Source organism: Hipposideros armiger, unplaced genomic scaffold (assembly GCF_001890085.2).
Source record: "Hipposideros armiger isolate ML-2016 unplaced genomic scaffold, ASM189008v1 scaffold_83, whole genome shotgun sequence".
In the NCBI taxonomy this organism is placed as follows: domain Eukaryota; kingdom Metazoa; phylum Chordata; class Mammalia; order Chiroptera; family Hipposideridae; genus Hipposideros; species Hipposideros armiger.
The window spans coordinates 993,518-1,007,124 of NW_017731433.1; the positions used below are offsets into that span (position 1 = coordinate 993,518).

The 13,607-nt window shown below is 38.3% G+C and overlaps 1 protein-coding gene across 1 annotated transcript in view; it reads left to right on the forward strand.

The window, feature by feature from the left end:
- Positions 1-12,010, forward strand: part of SERPINI1 (serpin family I member 1) — an 81,164-nt gene extending 69,154 nt beyond the window's left edge. Inside the window, exons 5-8 of the mRNA XM_019643913.1 lie at positions 6,580-6,759; positions 9,849-9,935; positions 11,357-11,446; positions 11,682-12,010. Of these exons, the coding sequence (XP_019499458.1) occupies positions 6,580-6,759; positions 9,849-9,935; positions 11,357-11,446; positions 11,682-11,758 (434 nt within the window). The 3' untranslated portion in view covers positions 11,759-12,010. The remainder of the gene's footprint in view (positions 1-6,579; positions 6,760-9,848; positions 9,936-11,356; positions 11,447-11,681) is intronic.
- Positions 12,011-13,607: the final 1,597 nt, after the last annotated feature.

Here is a 13,607-nt window from a genome sequence, read left to right on the forward strand (position 1 = left end):
ACACACACACACACACACACATTACTGTATGAAACATTCACTCAAAAAGTATCTAGTGACACAACTATAACACTTGCCTCTGTGTTTCCTGTGAATTCAATACATTTATTCTCTGCATCATTTATTTGGGCACCGTATACTCTGCTTTACATGGTTGGTGCCCTTTTAATATGTCTAGTTTTTGCCTCTCCAAATAATGATTAAAATGTCTATGACACTTAGTACTCCCCACAAGTACCCAGGAAAATTATTAGCATATATGATTTGGTTATTATTTCCTATGTTAATGAGAACTTCATGGTGTTTAAGATATACAACATTAATTATATTCAATGCTATATCTATTTCTTATATTTGACAGCTCTTTGAGAAGCAGAGAGTGTGAGCAAAGTACTATGTCATAAAAAGGAAGAAATGATTAAAATATCATACCTGCTCTAAATAAACATGCAGACTTGTGGGGGTGGGGGTGGGGGGGATAAAGGCATAACAGCAGGATTTCATTAAAGGAAGAATGACCGAATGTTTTAATGGCTCAGGGGTTCTCAACCAGGACTATTTTGCCCTCCACGGGACATTTTGGGTTGTCACTACTGGGGGAGTGCTACTGGTATCTTAGGTGTAGAGATGAGGGATGCTGTCTACATCCCTGTGATCCACACCGCATGCAACAGTCCCCACAACAAAGAACTGTCCTGCCCAAAATGTCCATAATGATGAGTTGAGAAACTCTGTACTAGAGAAAGCATTGTGAAAGGAGGTGGGGGGGGGGGATATCGAAGAACAAAATGGGAGCATATTGGGTCCAAATATGGAGGAGGAGAATATAGGTATGTATTTAAGTTTTTAAATGCATAGAACATTTTTGGACAACATCTTAGAAAGTAATAGCAGCAGTTGCCTCTAGAATACCGGACAGAGGCTCTTAGGTAACAGGAGTTTTTGTTTCACATACCACTGGGTACTGTTTGGAATTTCACCTTGTGTATTATTTCTTCAATTAAAATTCTTACTTAAAAACTGAGAAAAACTTTTTAAAATAACATTATTAGTAGATTTTGTAAATTGAAATGCACCCAAAAAACAATTAGGTACTACTGTAATGCTGCTACATTCTTAAAGTATGTAATAAAGTTTTTATCTTTCTTCAAAAGTAGCAAATGTGATTTAGTAGTGGACAAAAACAAAAACGACCTCGGCTTCACATTCTCCTGCTTCTGGAAAAAAAAAATGACTTGAGAATCCTTTGCTAAGACCTTTTGAATCCACTCTTGTATTTTCTATTCTGTGGCACCCACCTTCATTTCACACTCCCGTTACTGCTGCTCTCGGTTATTTCAATAGCCTCCTGAATGGTTCTGATCTCTCTTCCATTTAATCTGTCTTATCTACCACTTATCTACTATTACGAAGATTAATCGCCTTAAAACTCACTCTCAGATCATTCCAGTTCCTGTTCAAAGCCGCCCTTCAGCCTGCTGTGTAGCATCCACTGCGGGGCATTTGGACCTCAGCTCCCTCCAGCCATCACTCTGGCTAATTCTTTATACACAGCTTGTGCTCCAGCAAAACTGAACACTGCCTCTCCACCACGCATCTCCCCAGGGCCCCATCTTTATGGAATCTCTCCTACCCAAAACACCTCTATCACTGAGCCTCAGCTCCCATATCCCCAACTTTTTCAAGCCATCGTGATGACAACAACCAAGAGGAATCACTCCTTAAATTCTACAATTTTCTGCACGTCACTTAATGTCACATATCACACCTGATCTCATGTTATCGTTACTTATGCATCAGATATCCCCTGCCGGAATTTAAACCCACCAAAGGTTGATCCCTCTGTATGCTTAGGAAGCACCCAGTGCTGTGCTTTCCCCTAAGTATCCACTGCATAAGAAATGAATCAGATGAGATGCTCTGTATTTATTGCATCTACATTTTTCATCTCAGTTTGATGCCCATTGCTTTGGATGCTAAATTTCATTACCATAAAGCATAGTAAAGACTCATACAATAAACATGGGCTGTAGAGAGTGCTGAGAACCAGTTTCTTCTCGGGCTGGATGTAAAATGCTCATCTTGTTGCAGTGAGGATCCTGTTATAGAGCAGGACTATTTTTGTAACGGAAATGAATGACTGTCAGCATTTCGATTAATAGATAATCCTCTTGGAAGGTGTAAGGAGGAGAAAGTGCATACTAAATCCTTCAGCATAAAGTACAAGCTTTAATAAAGGAGCCCATAAAATAAAGGAGTTAAGAAGACACAGCAAAAGCCATCTCCAGGTCTGACTCCAGTGTTTAGATTTATGCTGGACTGACTCTTCCATCCTACCCTTGTTTGTTCTTTCTCCTTGCTCCTGTAAACCAGAGGGATGTATTTATTGTTCAATGCCATAATTCCATTGCTGTTCCTACTTTCTTGCCTGGACTATTGCAAAAGTTAATAAGCTTGATCTTCCTGCCCCTAGCTTTTTGCTCATCCTATTCACCCTCTACAGCTGCTGCCACAGGTGTCTTCTGAAATCAAAGCAATTGTGTTCCTTTGCTTCCGGACAAAGCCCAGCTCTCTAGCATTGAGGTCTACGCTCTGGGATCAGGGGCCGCCCCAGCCACTCCCCACCTCCTCATAGCCTGGGCTCCACTTGGACCTTGGGTCGTGCCCACGGCTTCTCTTGCTTTGCAGATATAACCTCTGCTTGGGATGCCCTTGAACCCTTCTCTGACATTCACCCTCCTGCTCATTCTTCAAGAACCAGCCCAAATGTCACCATCTCTGAGAAACTTCCCCTGACATCTGTCCCTTCCTAGATGATTTACTTGCCCTTATTCAGAGTCTCAAGAGTGCAAAGTGCTATCACACATTTTACCTTTTCCTTAGATTATTTGTTGACATATATGTTTCTGACCTCAGAAGCAAGGACTGAGTCACAGACATCTTTCTGTCCTGAGAGCCCAGCATGGAGTGGGGAGCACGACAGATGCTGGGTGGGTGTGTGCTGTGAGGAGATGGTGCTGGGCCCGGCCTTGTTCCACGTGTGGGGGCTTCTCTCAGACCTCCAGCCCTCCTCACTCATGCTCCAGACACACAAGCCATCTTTTGAACACACCTGGTTTGTGACTGCCTCTGCACTAGCTTTCCTTCTACAGGAAGCTCTGTCTTGAGATCTTCCCATGACTGCCTCCTTTGTATTCTTTAGGTCTCAGCTCAAATTGACCTCAGACATGCCTTTCCTAACAGCCTATGCCAAGTAGCTCGTCTTCCATGCCTAAGTTACCAGCCAATACAACACTTTATCTTATTTCTTAGTTACACTTACCACACCCCGAAACTGTGGTCATTTATTGATTTGCTTTTAATTGTCATTTATTGTCCTAACCCCATTAGGAAGGGACTATTTAGTTCACCAAGGTATACCCAGTGCATCAACTATGTTTGGCTCGTAGGCGGTGCTTAGTACATGAATAAATGAAAAAAAAAGAATGAATTAACAAATGAATATTTGCTGATCTATAACAAAATCTATCCAGAAAAACAAACAAATAAACCAACGCTATTCCTACCTTCAAGGACTTAAATTCTAGAAGCCTTTCTAAAATTCGTGGGCCGAAGTTAAAAATATTTTAGCAACTGACGTACAGAGATGCTTTTGGTATTCTAGTGTTCTGTTATGGAACTCTCTTCAATTCGTTATTTTAAGCATGTCCTTCCTGACGCAGACATCTGTGTAAATTGGCCGTGTTTGGGAAAAGTGCCACAAAAGCAGGAACGCACCCACTTGCACTGACGGCCATCCTGCCAGCATTCTGCTCATCACAGATACTTAGAACCTTTGGTGCCCTGCACAGCACCTCATACAAACAGGGTACTTGATAAATATTTGCTCAGGGATGGAATGCATGCCTAAGTATTTTGCCCTGCTTCCTTTAGAAGAGCTTGAATTAGAGCCCAGCTCTTCTCTTGGGAACCTAGGCTTTTACTGGACCAGCTCCCACTTACCCCTGTGAAAAGCCTGGCTCCAGGCTGCCCAGAAGAAAGTGGGAGCAGTCATTTGTCAGCAATGTCTATTGTGGCCAGGATCAGACCGCTTGGGGCCAGTATGATTTTTTTCTTTCTTTCTTTTTTTTGGGGGTGGGTAGCTCTGTTTGCCTTTGACTTCTTTATTTTCTTTTTCAGAGACTGGTTAAGTTTTTTCTAGACAATAAGATGAGCTTATCAGTGTAAAATAAATCTCCTTAATTCCTGTCACTTTCTCATTCATCAAATATCTGAGTGTGAACTTGATGCCTGGCAGTGTGCAAGGAACTAATAGGTGAAGAGGACTGGCAGGTCCAGGCCCTCGAGTAAGGGTGTGGCCTAGCACAAAACATGGCTTGACTGACACATAATTACACTATGATGAGCAATTACACTACAGAGGGCAAGCAAAGAAAGCCATGAGCTTGCGTGTATCCTTGCATGGCCTTATCTCTTTCTAAAATTTAGTGACAACAGAGACATTTTTTTTTTTCTTTTTTTAGCTGAGCCGTCCTGCCACCTGTTGGCAGCTCAGAGGCAACTCAGCTAGGGCTGGGCATTGAACCGCTGTTGCTCAGAGCTCGCACTCTTGAGTGAGCTCTTAACCAACTGAGCCACTCGGCCAGCCCCAGAAACATTCTTGATTAAACCACTTTGGGCTTATATTTTATTTTAGCCTTGTTGCTTGAAGTTTGTCCCAAAAGAAAAATAACAAATCATTTTTTTCCATTCAGTATCTGTGATGTGATTTCTTATTTGTTACATTTTCTGCCTCTTATATCAAAAGGGATACTGTTTTTCTGAAGGTTAAGGGTTCTGAGGCCTCGTTTACATGTACAGACCTTTGCTGTCCATCGTGCAGCAGCTAATCACCCCTGAGAGCAGGAACATTGGATTGGATCTTTATTTTGCTGTCTTTGAAAGGTATATGATGACACGGGTCTGTTGGATACCATTCCCTTTGCTCATCCACTCGATTAGATTTTGAAATGTTTTAGTGTGTGTGTGGTCTTTGTATTCTTTTCTTTGCTGGTTCTGTTCTCCATCAATTTCCTAGAGCATCTACTTTGGATTGGTGCCATATTTTATTTATTACAAGAATCAACTTGATAGCTATAATTGTGAACAGAATCGTGGTCATGGTGCCCACAGTGTGACAACACCCAAAGTCCTACAACAATATGAAATAGCTGACCCCATTCATTTGACAATTAATAAATGTCTGTTTATGCTGTGAACTGGATTAACTACTGGAAAATTACACATTACCAGGAAACTCCCTTTATGAGAGTGGTTCATGTATTAGACCTACTGAATGCCAGAAGCAAGGGATACTAAAGGGAATGACACAATCCTTGTTTTAAGAAAGTTGGCAGTCCAGGAAGAGAGAGAGAGATCAATACAAATATGATATATTATGAAAGCGTCAATAGAATTAGATCCTGGGCTCAGAGGGAAGGAGTGATCAGTTCTCCTTTAGTGGGGGATAGGAATCAGAGCGCAGAAAAGGCCTGATAAGCCTCGAAGCTGAACCTTAAAAGTAGATCAGGTATCTGACTGTACAACCAGGGGTATAGGAGTTTCTGGGGAAACAAAGAAGTGATGACGTGTGGTAGGTGCAGGCTGTTGGAATTCACATACACTGGAGCACGGGGTATGAAGTGAAGAATGCTAAGTGAATGAAGGAACAGCAACCTCACAGAGGCCCTCTTATTGCCTGCTGAGCCGGTATATGGGGATGAGATATACTGAAAGTGAGGTGGGAGGCAGAGCAAGCCCAAGACGGGTAAAGGGCTTTAAGTAGGGTAGTGGCTTAAATTGGTTCCTACTTGATAAGATCATCCCAGAGGAAGCTTTAATATAAACTCAAGGCTGTTAGAGCTGGTCTCAACTGCAGCATCATGACACATTGTGATACCGTTAAAACTCTTTTTAAAAAAATTATTTGTATATCTTGCTGGATTTAATTTTCTGATAAAAATAAACATTTATCTCCATGTTAATAGGTGAGTTTGGTTAATGATTCTTTTTTCTCTTAAAACTGCCCTTGCTTAATTTTAATGTCAAGGTGAGATTTAGAATGGCTTTATCCTTTTTCTAAAATCTTGAATGGTCTTATAACAGAAATTTTTATCTGTTCCTTAAAGATTTGGTTAAAATCTTTAAGGCTTGGATTCTTTACTTTTGAGGATGGGGGAAGTTTTGGTCTACTGATTCAACTAATATTTTATTGCTTACTTGATTATCCAGATCTTCTATTTCCCCACCCCCTTGGTTTAATTTATAATTTGTACATTTCTATAAAAAGTGTCCAGTTGATCATAAGCCTATTCCTTTTCAAAGTTATCTGCATAAACAAATACAAGACTTTTAGGGGAGATGGAAATATTCCGTATCTTATTTGTGGAGGTAGTTTCACAGACATATACATCTATCAAAACTTATTAAACTGTGTATTGCATAAAGATACAGTTTATAGTAAATAAATCATACCTCATAAAGTTGGTTAACAATTATCTGCAGAAAATTATGCATAGCAGTTTTTGTGACTTAAAACATTCTCTTCTGTATCTTTAGATATGCTTTCCTTTTTTTGTCTTAATATTATTTATTTGGGCAGTCTTTCTTCTTCATGCATCTTGTTAAAAATTTGTCCATTTCATTATAGCTCTCTGGGAAGAACGCTTAGCATCCTTGCCTTCTTGACCTTTCTGCCCCAGTTCCCCATCACCATTTTGTGTAAGTAGATGAAAGCGTATGAAAGGATAGGTGACTAGAGGAGGGTCCTCTTGGGGCAGAGTTGAAGGGATGAGATTCCTTCTCTCAAGGTCCCTAGTGAAGCCAGCAGTACGGGCTCAGGAATTATTGGAGGTGGTTTCTTCCATGCAAATTGATGTGGCTGAAATATCATTTGGTGTTTATGAGAACTCCCCTCAGAATATTTGAAGAGGGGTTAGCTGGCATTGTGGGCACTCGTTACCTTTTAGGATCTGGGTTCTGTCACTTTTGCATTCAGGGCTGTAATATTGGCTTTTGGTGGATGACCATGTCAGACTGATGAAAATGGGAAGCAGAGTGAAAATCGCACAGCATCAGTTAACTACAAATAGTTAATATATTTTACTGTCTTGGAAATCATGTGTTTGTTTTGTCAACTAAGTATATTTGACTAGTTATAAATGCAATTTATATATTTTTTTTATTTGTTAAAAAACTGGTCTTCTTGATTTGAAGGAGCTAATTATACTTAATTGTTTAATGTTAAAAACTTTATTGCTTCTTATCTTTCTTCTAGTCATCAAATGCATTCTAGAAGAAAGTGTCATAATATGTGAGATAGATGATTTCATAATGCAATGCTAATATCTGAACACTAAATATGAACTGAGGAAGTAATATCCCTATTAAAAAATACTAAGAGATGCCTCTCAACTGTCTTAGATTTTATTCAAAATAAGCAGGTGCTGTGCAACAGATGTACCAAAAATGTTGTTGTACACCATTCCCTATCTGTATAAGATGATTATGTATTTTTGAAAACTTGAAAGGAAAATGAATGTTGTGGATAGGAGTTGGTTACTCATGGAGTCTTATTAAGCAGCCTAATGGGAAATCAACTGTGATTTACTAATACTGAATGGTGCTGGTCATCTGCAACAAAGTTATTTATCTTAAATTTGAATTAGAGCTCCAGGAATTGGAAAAAAGGGTAGGGGTACAAACTTGAGTAAACCATCTTATTTCCTGTGGTTTTTTGTTTTGTTTTGTTTTGTTTTGTTTTGTTTGTATTTGAGGTATCTTTTGTTTGTTTTGTTGATTCTTGGGAATAAATTGGAAACCTAAGGCTGAAGGCTGATCCACTATATAGTTTGCCAGGGCTGACATAGCGAAGAACCACGGACTGAGTGACTTGAACAATGGACATTTATTTTTCTCACAGTTCTGGAGGCTGGAAGATTGAGGTCACGGTGTCTTTGGGGTTAGTTTCTCCTAAGTCCTCTTTCCTTGGCTTGTAGATGGTTGCCTTCTCCCTATGGCTTCACATGTTGTCAAGGTTTTCCAAAGAAACAGAACAGGAAAAATCTATATCTAGATCAAATCTATCTATCTATCTATCTATCTATCTATCTATCTATCTATCATCTATTGAGAGACATATTTTAAGGAATTGGCTCATACAGTGTGGAGACTTTGGAAATCCAAAATTTAAAGTGTAAGCAGGCAGGCTGGAGACTCAGGGAACAGTTTCATTCAAATACAAAGGCAGCGGCTGCCAGAATTCTTTCGTGTTCAGAGGTCAGTCTTTGGTCTACTAAGGTCTTTAGCTGATTGGATGAGGTCCACATGCTTTACTCAAAGACCACCAATTTAAGTGTTAATCTCATCTGGAAAACACTTCACAGAAATATCCAGAATATGTTTGACTGAATATCTGGGCACTGTGGCCCAGCCAAATTGATACATAAAGTTAACCATCACACATGGCCCTCCCTCTGTACCTAGCTGTGTCCAAATTTCCTCTTCTTATAAGGACACCAATCATAATTGGATTAAGGCCACCCTAATGACCTCATTTTAACTTAAAAGTCTATCTCCAAATATAGTCACATTCAGAAATCTTTGGGGTTAGGACTTCAATATATGAAGTTTGAGAGAACACAAGTCAGCAGATAACAGCCATTAATTTAAAAGTAAGCATAAATAGAGAGACAATTCAAAGGGAAGAAAAACAGCCCTCCTAATATTGAAAATGTGTTATTTCCTCTGACTAGGGTATTCCTCAGATAAGCCAATTAACTGGATGGAATGGGTAGTAACTTTTTTGTATATTCACATTTCCACAACTTAGAAACCAATTTCATTTTTCTTTGCTAAGGGTATTTACTTTACCGCAATAATTAGATATTGGATTTTTTTTTTAAAGATTTTGTTGGGGAATCAGGGGAAGGGGAACAGACAAGTTGCTGTCGTTTTGTTCTTCAGTCTAGTTATGGAGCACGTTGCTTCATTGGCCCATGTTGGTATTATCACTGAGCTCTTCCCAGGTGAGGCAGATCGGTCTCCGGCCTCTGTATGGCTGCTCATGGTGGCTCTTGGCAGCTCACACTGGCTTCCAGCCACTCACGCTGGCTGCCAGCCAGCCACACACGGTAGCTTATGGCAGCCCACTGCAGCAGGGGCTGCAGCCTATGCCATGGCTGGCGACTCATGGCAGCCCAGCTCCAGGTTGAGCTGTTGTTCACCATCTTAGCTGTTGAGGGCAGTGTCACTGGCCCCCATGTGGGATCTGAACCGGGGCCCTGCTGCTCAGAGGTGGCATCCCAAGCCAACTCTTAACCAATGCGCCAGTCGTCCGGCCCAGAGATTAGATTTTTTTTTAAATTTCTTTTTCTGGTTATATCTGGATTTCTATCTTTTTTATTTTGTGTTTTTAAATTTCAAGTTAGAGCACAACATGTAAGGTATTTTCATACTGCGTTATGAACTAATTTGAAGTTGCTATTAAAACAAAGCCACTTTCTGCTTTTTCTGGCAATATAAGAAATAAGCAATAGGAAAATTACCAATAAAAATGAAGGAGAAAATTAACAAGAGAATATAAAATGAGGACAAATCAGAATACACATTGTCAGTAGTTCTTTCAAATCATAAATGTAATCTTTCAACATTATCTCTTACGCTTTATATCATTATGTTTATGTCATATATCAGTCTCTTACGTCTCTTATATTTTCCATATCCGTTTAACTAAAGGTTAAAATGCTTCCCTATCTCTGATACTGAAGAAATGCTTGTATTATCTCTCTATTTTTTTTTTTTTTTTGCAGATAACAAAGAGATTTTTCTCTCCAAAGCAATTCACAAGTCCTTCCTAGAGGTTAATGAAGAAGGCTCTGAAGCGGCTGCCACCTCAGGTGCCAAGTTATTTTCTAAAATCTAATATTTTCTAGATTTGGATTTTTGAAGCAATTTTGGGTGGGGGGTGGGGAGATCCTTTTTTAGAATCAAACCATAAAACTGACTCTGCTGTGGCCCTGCTCTAACTTAGAAGTGTAGCTAAAACCAGCTAAAATGTTCTAAATAGGTTACAAATCCCTCCCTCACTCTAGTGCCCCATGTGGGGTGACTCCCACCTCCCATTTTCTCTCTAATGAGAGGTGGGAGGACATTTGGCAGCTCTGTAGAGTAGATTTTCCTGCTCTGCTGCCTGTGTGGATGGTTTAAATATTTCCCTGCTGCCCATTGAAACATTTTTCTTCCTCCTTAATTACTTGTGCAGGTTAGTTTTTAATTTTGTCAGTGAAAAGTTTTGATTTTTTAAAAGCACAGATACACAAGAGTATATGATAGCAAGTAAAAAATAGCTTTAACAAAATAATAATACCAATAAAATTTTAAATACATAATTTTAAAAATTTGCCATAAATCATGTGTCCAAAGCAAAACGGCAGATGTCCTTGGTCATTTTGATCATTCTGACTTCCTTAATTGAGAATGATTTTCCATCACCTTTTTTTCCTTTCTTTGGATTTGTTTCAACCTCACCATCAAATTTTAGTTGGATTTCCATCCCCGCCCCTCACATAAAATGTAACCCGTCATAGTTGTACACATTATTCTACCTTTGCATAAATTTGTCCATTCAAAGGATAGGGCCAGTTAAAAACATATTTTCAGGAGGAAATAGAAACACAGTAGTCTTAGGTATTAAGAAAACTTAAAAATCTTACATAATTTAATAGTGACCTTTGTCTCACAATTGAGTCACCCTGTAGCAAGTATAAAATGATTGCCCATAAGAAGGACCTCAGGGGAATTCAGTTTCCCAGCTGTAGGAAACACATTTTGTCTCCCACTGCTGTACTTTCCCTTTAATCACTGCTATTCCAGACACTTACTAGAAGCCTGGTGACTTGCTATGTAAAAATACCCATTTCAGACAAATAATGATTTGAGAGAATAAAGAAACTCTTTGTTTTCTGCGGGGAGGGTTTCTTCTCTCTTCCCTTAACTCAAAGATCATTTTAGTAAAGCCATAAATATTTATCTGAGACCGAGACTAAAAATTTTGTAACAGGCAGAATAAATTGTCCTATTATATTTGGAGGGGTGGAGATAGGAAACTGTGTGTGTGTGTGTGTGTGTGTGTGTGTGTGTGTGTGTGTTTAAAGTCAAGTAGAAATGTTACACCTCTAGAATTTTTCTCTCTTTAAGTCTTTAAAATCATGTTTCCTGTAAACCATTGTGTTCGCATTAAACATAGATGGTTTGAAAAAATTCTTCATTATTCCCTGCACATCCACGGACAAGTAATTACTTTCTCTCTGCACTGCAGGAATGATTGCAATTAGTAGGATGGCTGTGCTCTATCCTCAAGTTATTGTCGACCATCCATTTTTCTTTCTTATCAGGAATAGGAGAACAGGTAAGTCTGTTACGAGAACAGAACTTTTTTAATGGGTTAAAGAGAAAGAATTTTCTTTTAAATTGAGAATATTTTCTACATTATTTATCGGATAATTTCTAATGTTCAAATGCTTTCTTTTAATGAAATTATTTATATTTACATTTTTAGATCATTGCTAATTGTAAGCAAGAGAGGAAATAAATATCTTTTTTGTTGTTGTTCATCCCCTTTGTTCATTTCCAACTCAATGCAGGTACAATCCTATTCATGGGACGAGTCATGCACCCTGAAACAATGAATACAAGTGGACATGATTTTGAGGAACTTTAAATCATTTCATTTGAATGACAAGGAAAATAGTAACTAAGCACATTATGTTTGCAACTGGTATATATTTCAGATTTGTGTTTTACAGTGTATGTCAAGATAATATTTAAAATAGCTCCAGATAAAAACAATGTATGTAAATTATAAGCCAACTTGTCGATGAATGTCATCAGTGTTATTGAGATAGTGGTCCTGTCATGTCATTGTGTTTGTTGTGCTGGTATTTAAAATAAAAGTACATATTGAACATGTGAACAGCTGTTGTCTTCATTTTAGAAGCTGTAGTATAAAGATACCTCTAGGTAAAATTTGAAAACAGCTGTGCTTCTGGACATTTTAAATACAAACAAACACTTACTAGACATTTAATGGTACTAAGGAATTCTTGATGTTTGCAAAGTGTAAAGACTTTTGGACATTTTAAATCTTTCATAATCATGTAAAATCAAAGCACCAAAAGTAAATTAGCATCATACACTTTTACCTAATAAGCAATTAATGAGGGAAATGAAGACAGGTATTCCACAAAAATCCTAATTTTTTTTTTCTCTGAAGATGGTGTATTGTGTAGTATAAAAGAATGCAAACTGAACCTTTTCTGCATGACTCCTTGTCAAAACTGCTTAGAAAAAAACCCAGGGCTATGCAAACTCATAGATTACAGCTATGGCTTATTTACTATGTATTTAAAGATCCACTTGGCTTCATAACTAAAATACAAACTACAACCAAGTTTCCAAAAGTCCCCCAATAAGCCATATGAACAAATAAATAATAAAAATATGCCCTTTGGTGTGTCACCAGGAATTAACTAGAAGAACCATGTTAGTGTATACACAAGTATACCAGAAACCAGCTGACCACAGGCTGAATGCTGTCCACAGAGGTGTTCTTATTTGTTCTGTGTGGGAGATTTTTACATATTGAACTTGAATGTCTGTAACCAGGATATCACTTTTTTGTTTCTCCCATTGGTTACCTGATGGCTCCTGGATGCATCTGTGTTTGAGATCTGTGGTGTGTTTTAATAAGTGCTTTGCAGACTATATTGGTCTTATTTTTCTAGAATAAGAAGTAGTTGATTACAATGGAAGTAGTGCTAACTTTTAAGGTCTCCAGTAAATTATTTTGTCTGACTTTGGCTGAAATAATGGCATTCCTTTAGCGGGGGAGTGGGAGAGAGAACAAATGATCTCATCATGTTCCATGAATGGAACTAGGCACAGTTAATACCAAATTATTGATTCTGTGATTAATAGTTTGAGAAAAAATTCGAAACATTTCAGAATTTAACAGAAACAGTTAGCATGTAACTTTCTTGTGTGTTAGGAATTTTCCTATGATTTGGAGCTATTACCAAGAATTGATATTATCATTAACTTTAATTGTTTTCAGGAGAGTTGTGATTTAGGCAAACGAGCTTGACCCTAGAGCTACTGAATTTTAAATTCTGAGGGAAAACTAGAAAAATCTATGTTTTTTTTAAAAAATTATTTTGGTGTTTTCGTTACATACTAAATCTTGATTATTGCTAAAATAAAGGATACATGTGGAATACTTATTTATACAATGTAATTTATAGAAAATTAGGTCAATCAACAAAGTATCCAAAATTAGTGCTTCTCAAATTTTTGTGTGTTGGGATTACCTGGGGATGGTAATGCAGATGCTTATTTAGTAGATCTGGGGTGGGATCAGAGAACCGTCATTTCTAAGAAGCTCCCAGGGGACGCCATGGCTGTTGGTCCATGGACTCAGGTTGGTGGCAAAACTCACTTAACACAAAGTTTACATGTTTGATACTTTTATACATGGAAACAGAAAAACTGTGTAATTTTCATACAGCTTGGCA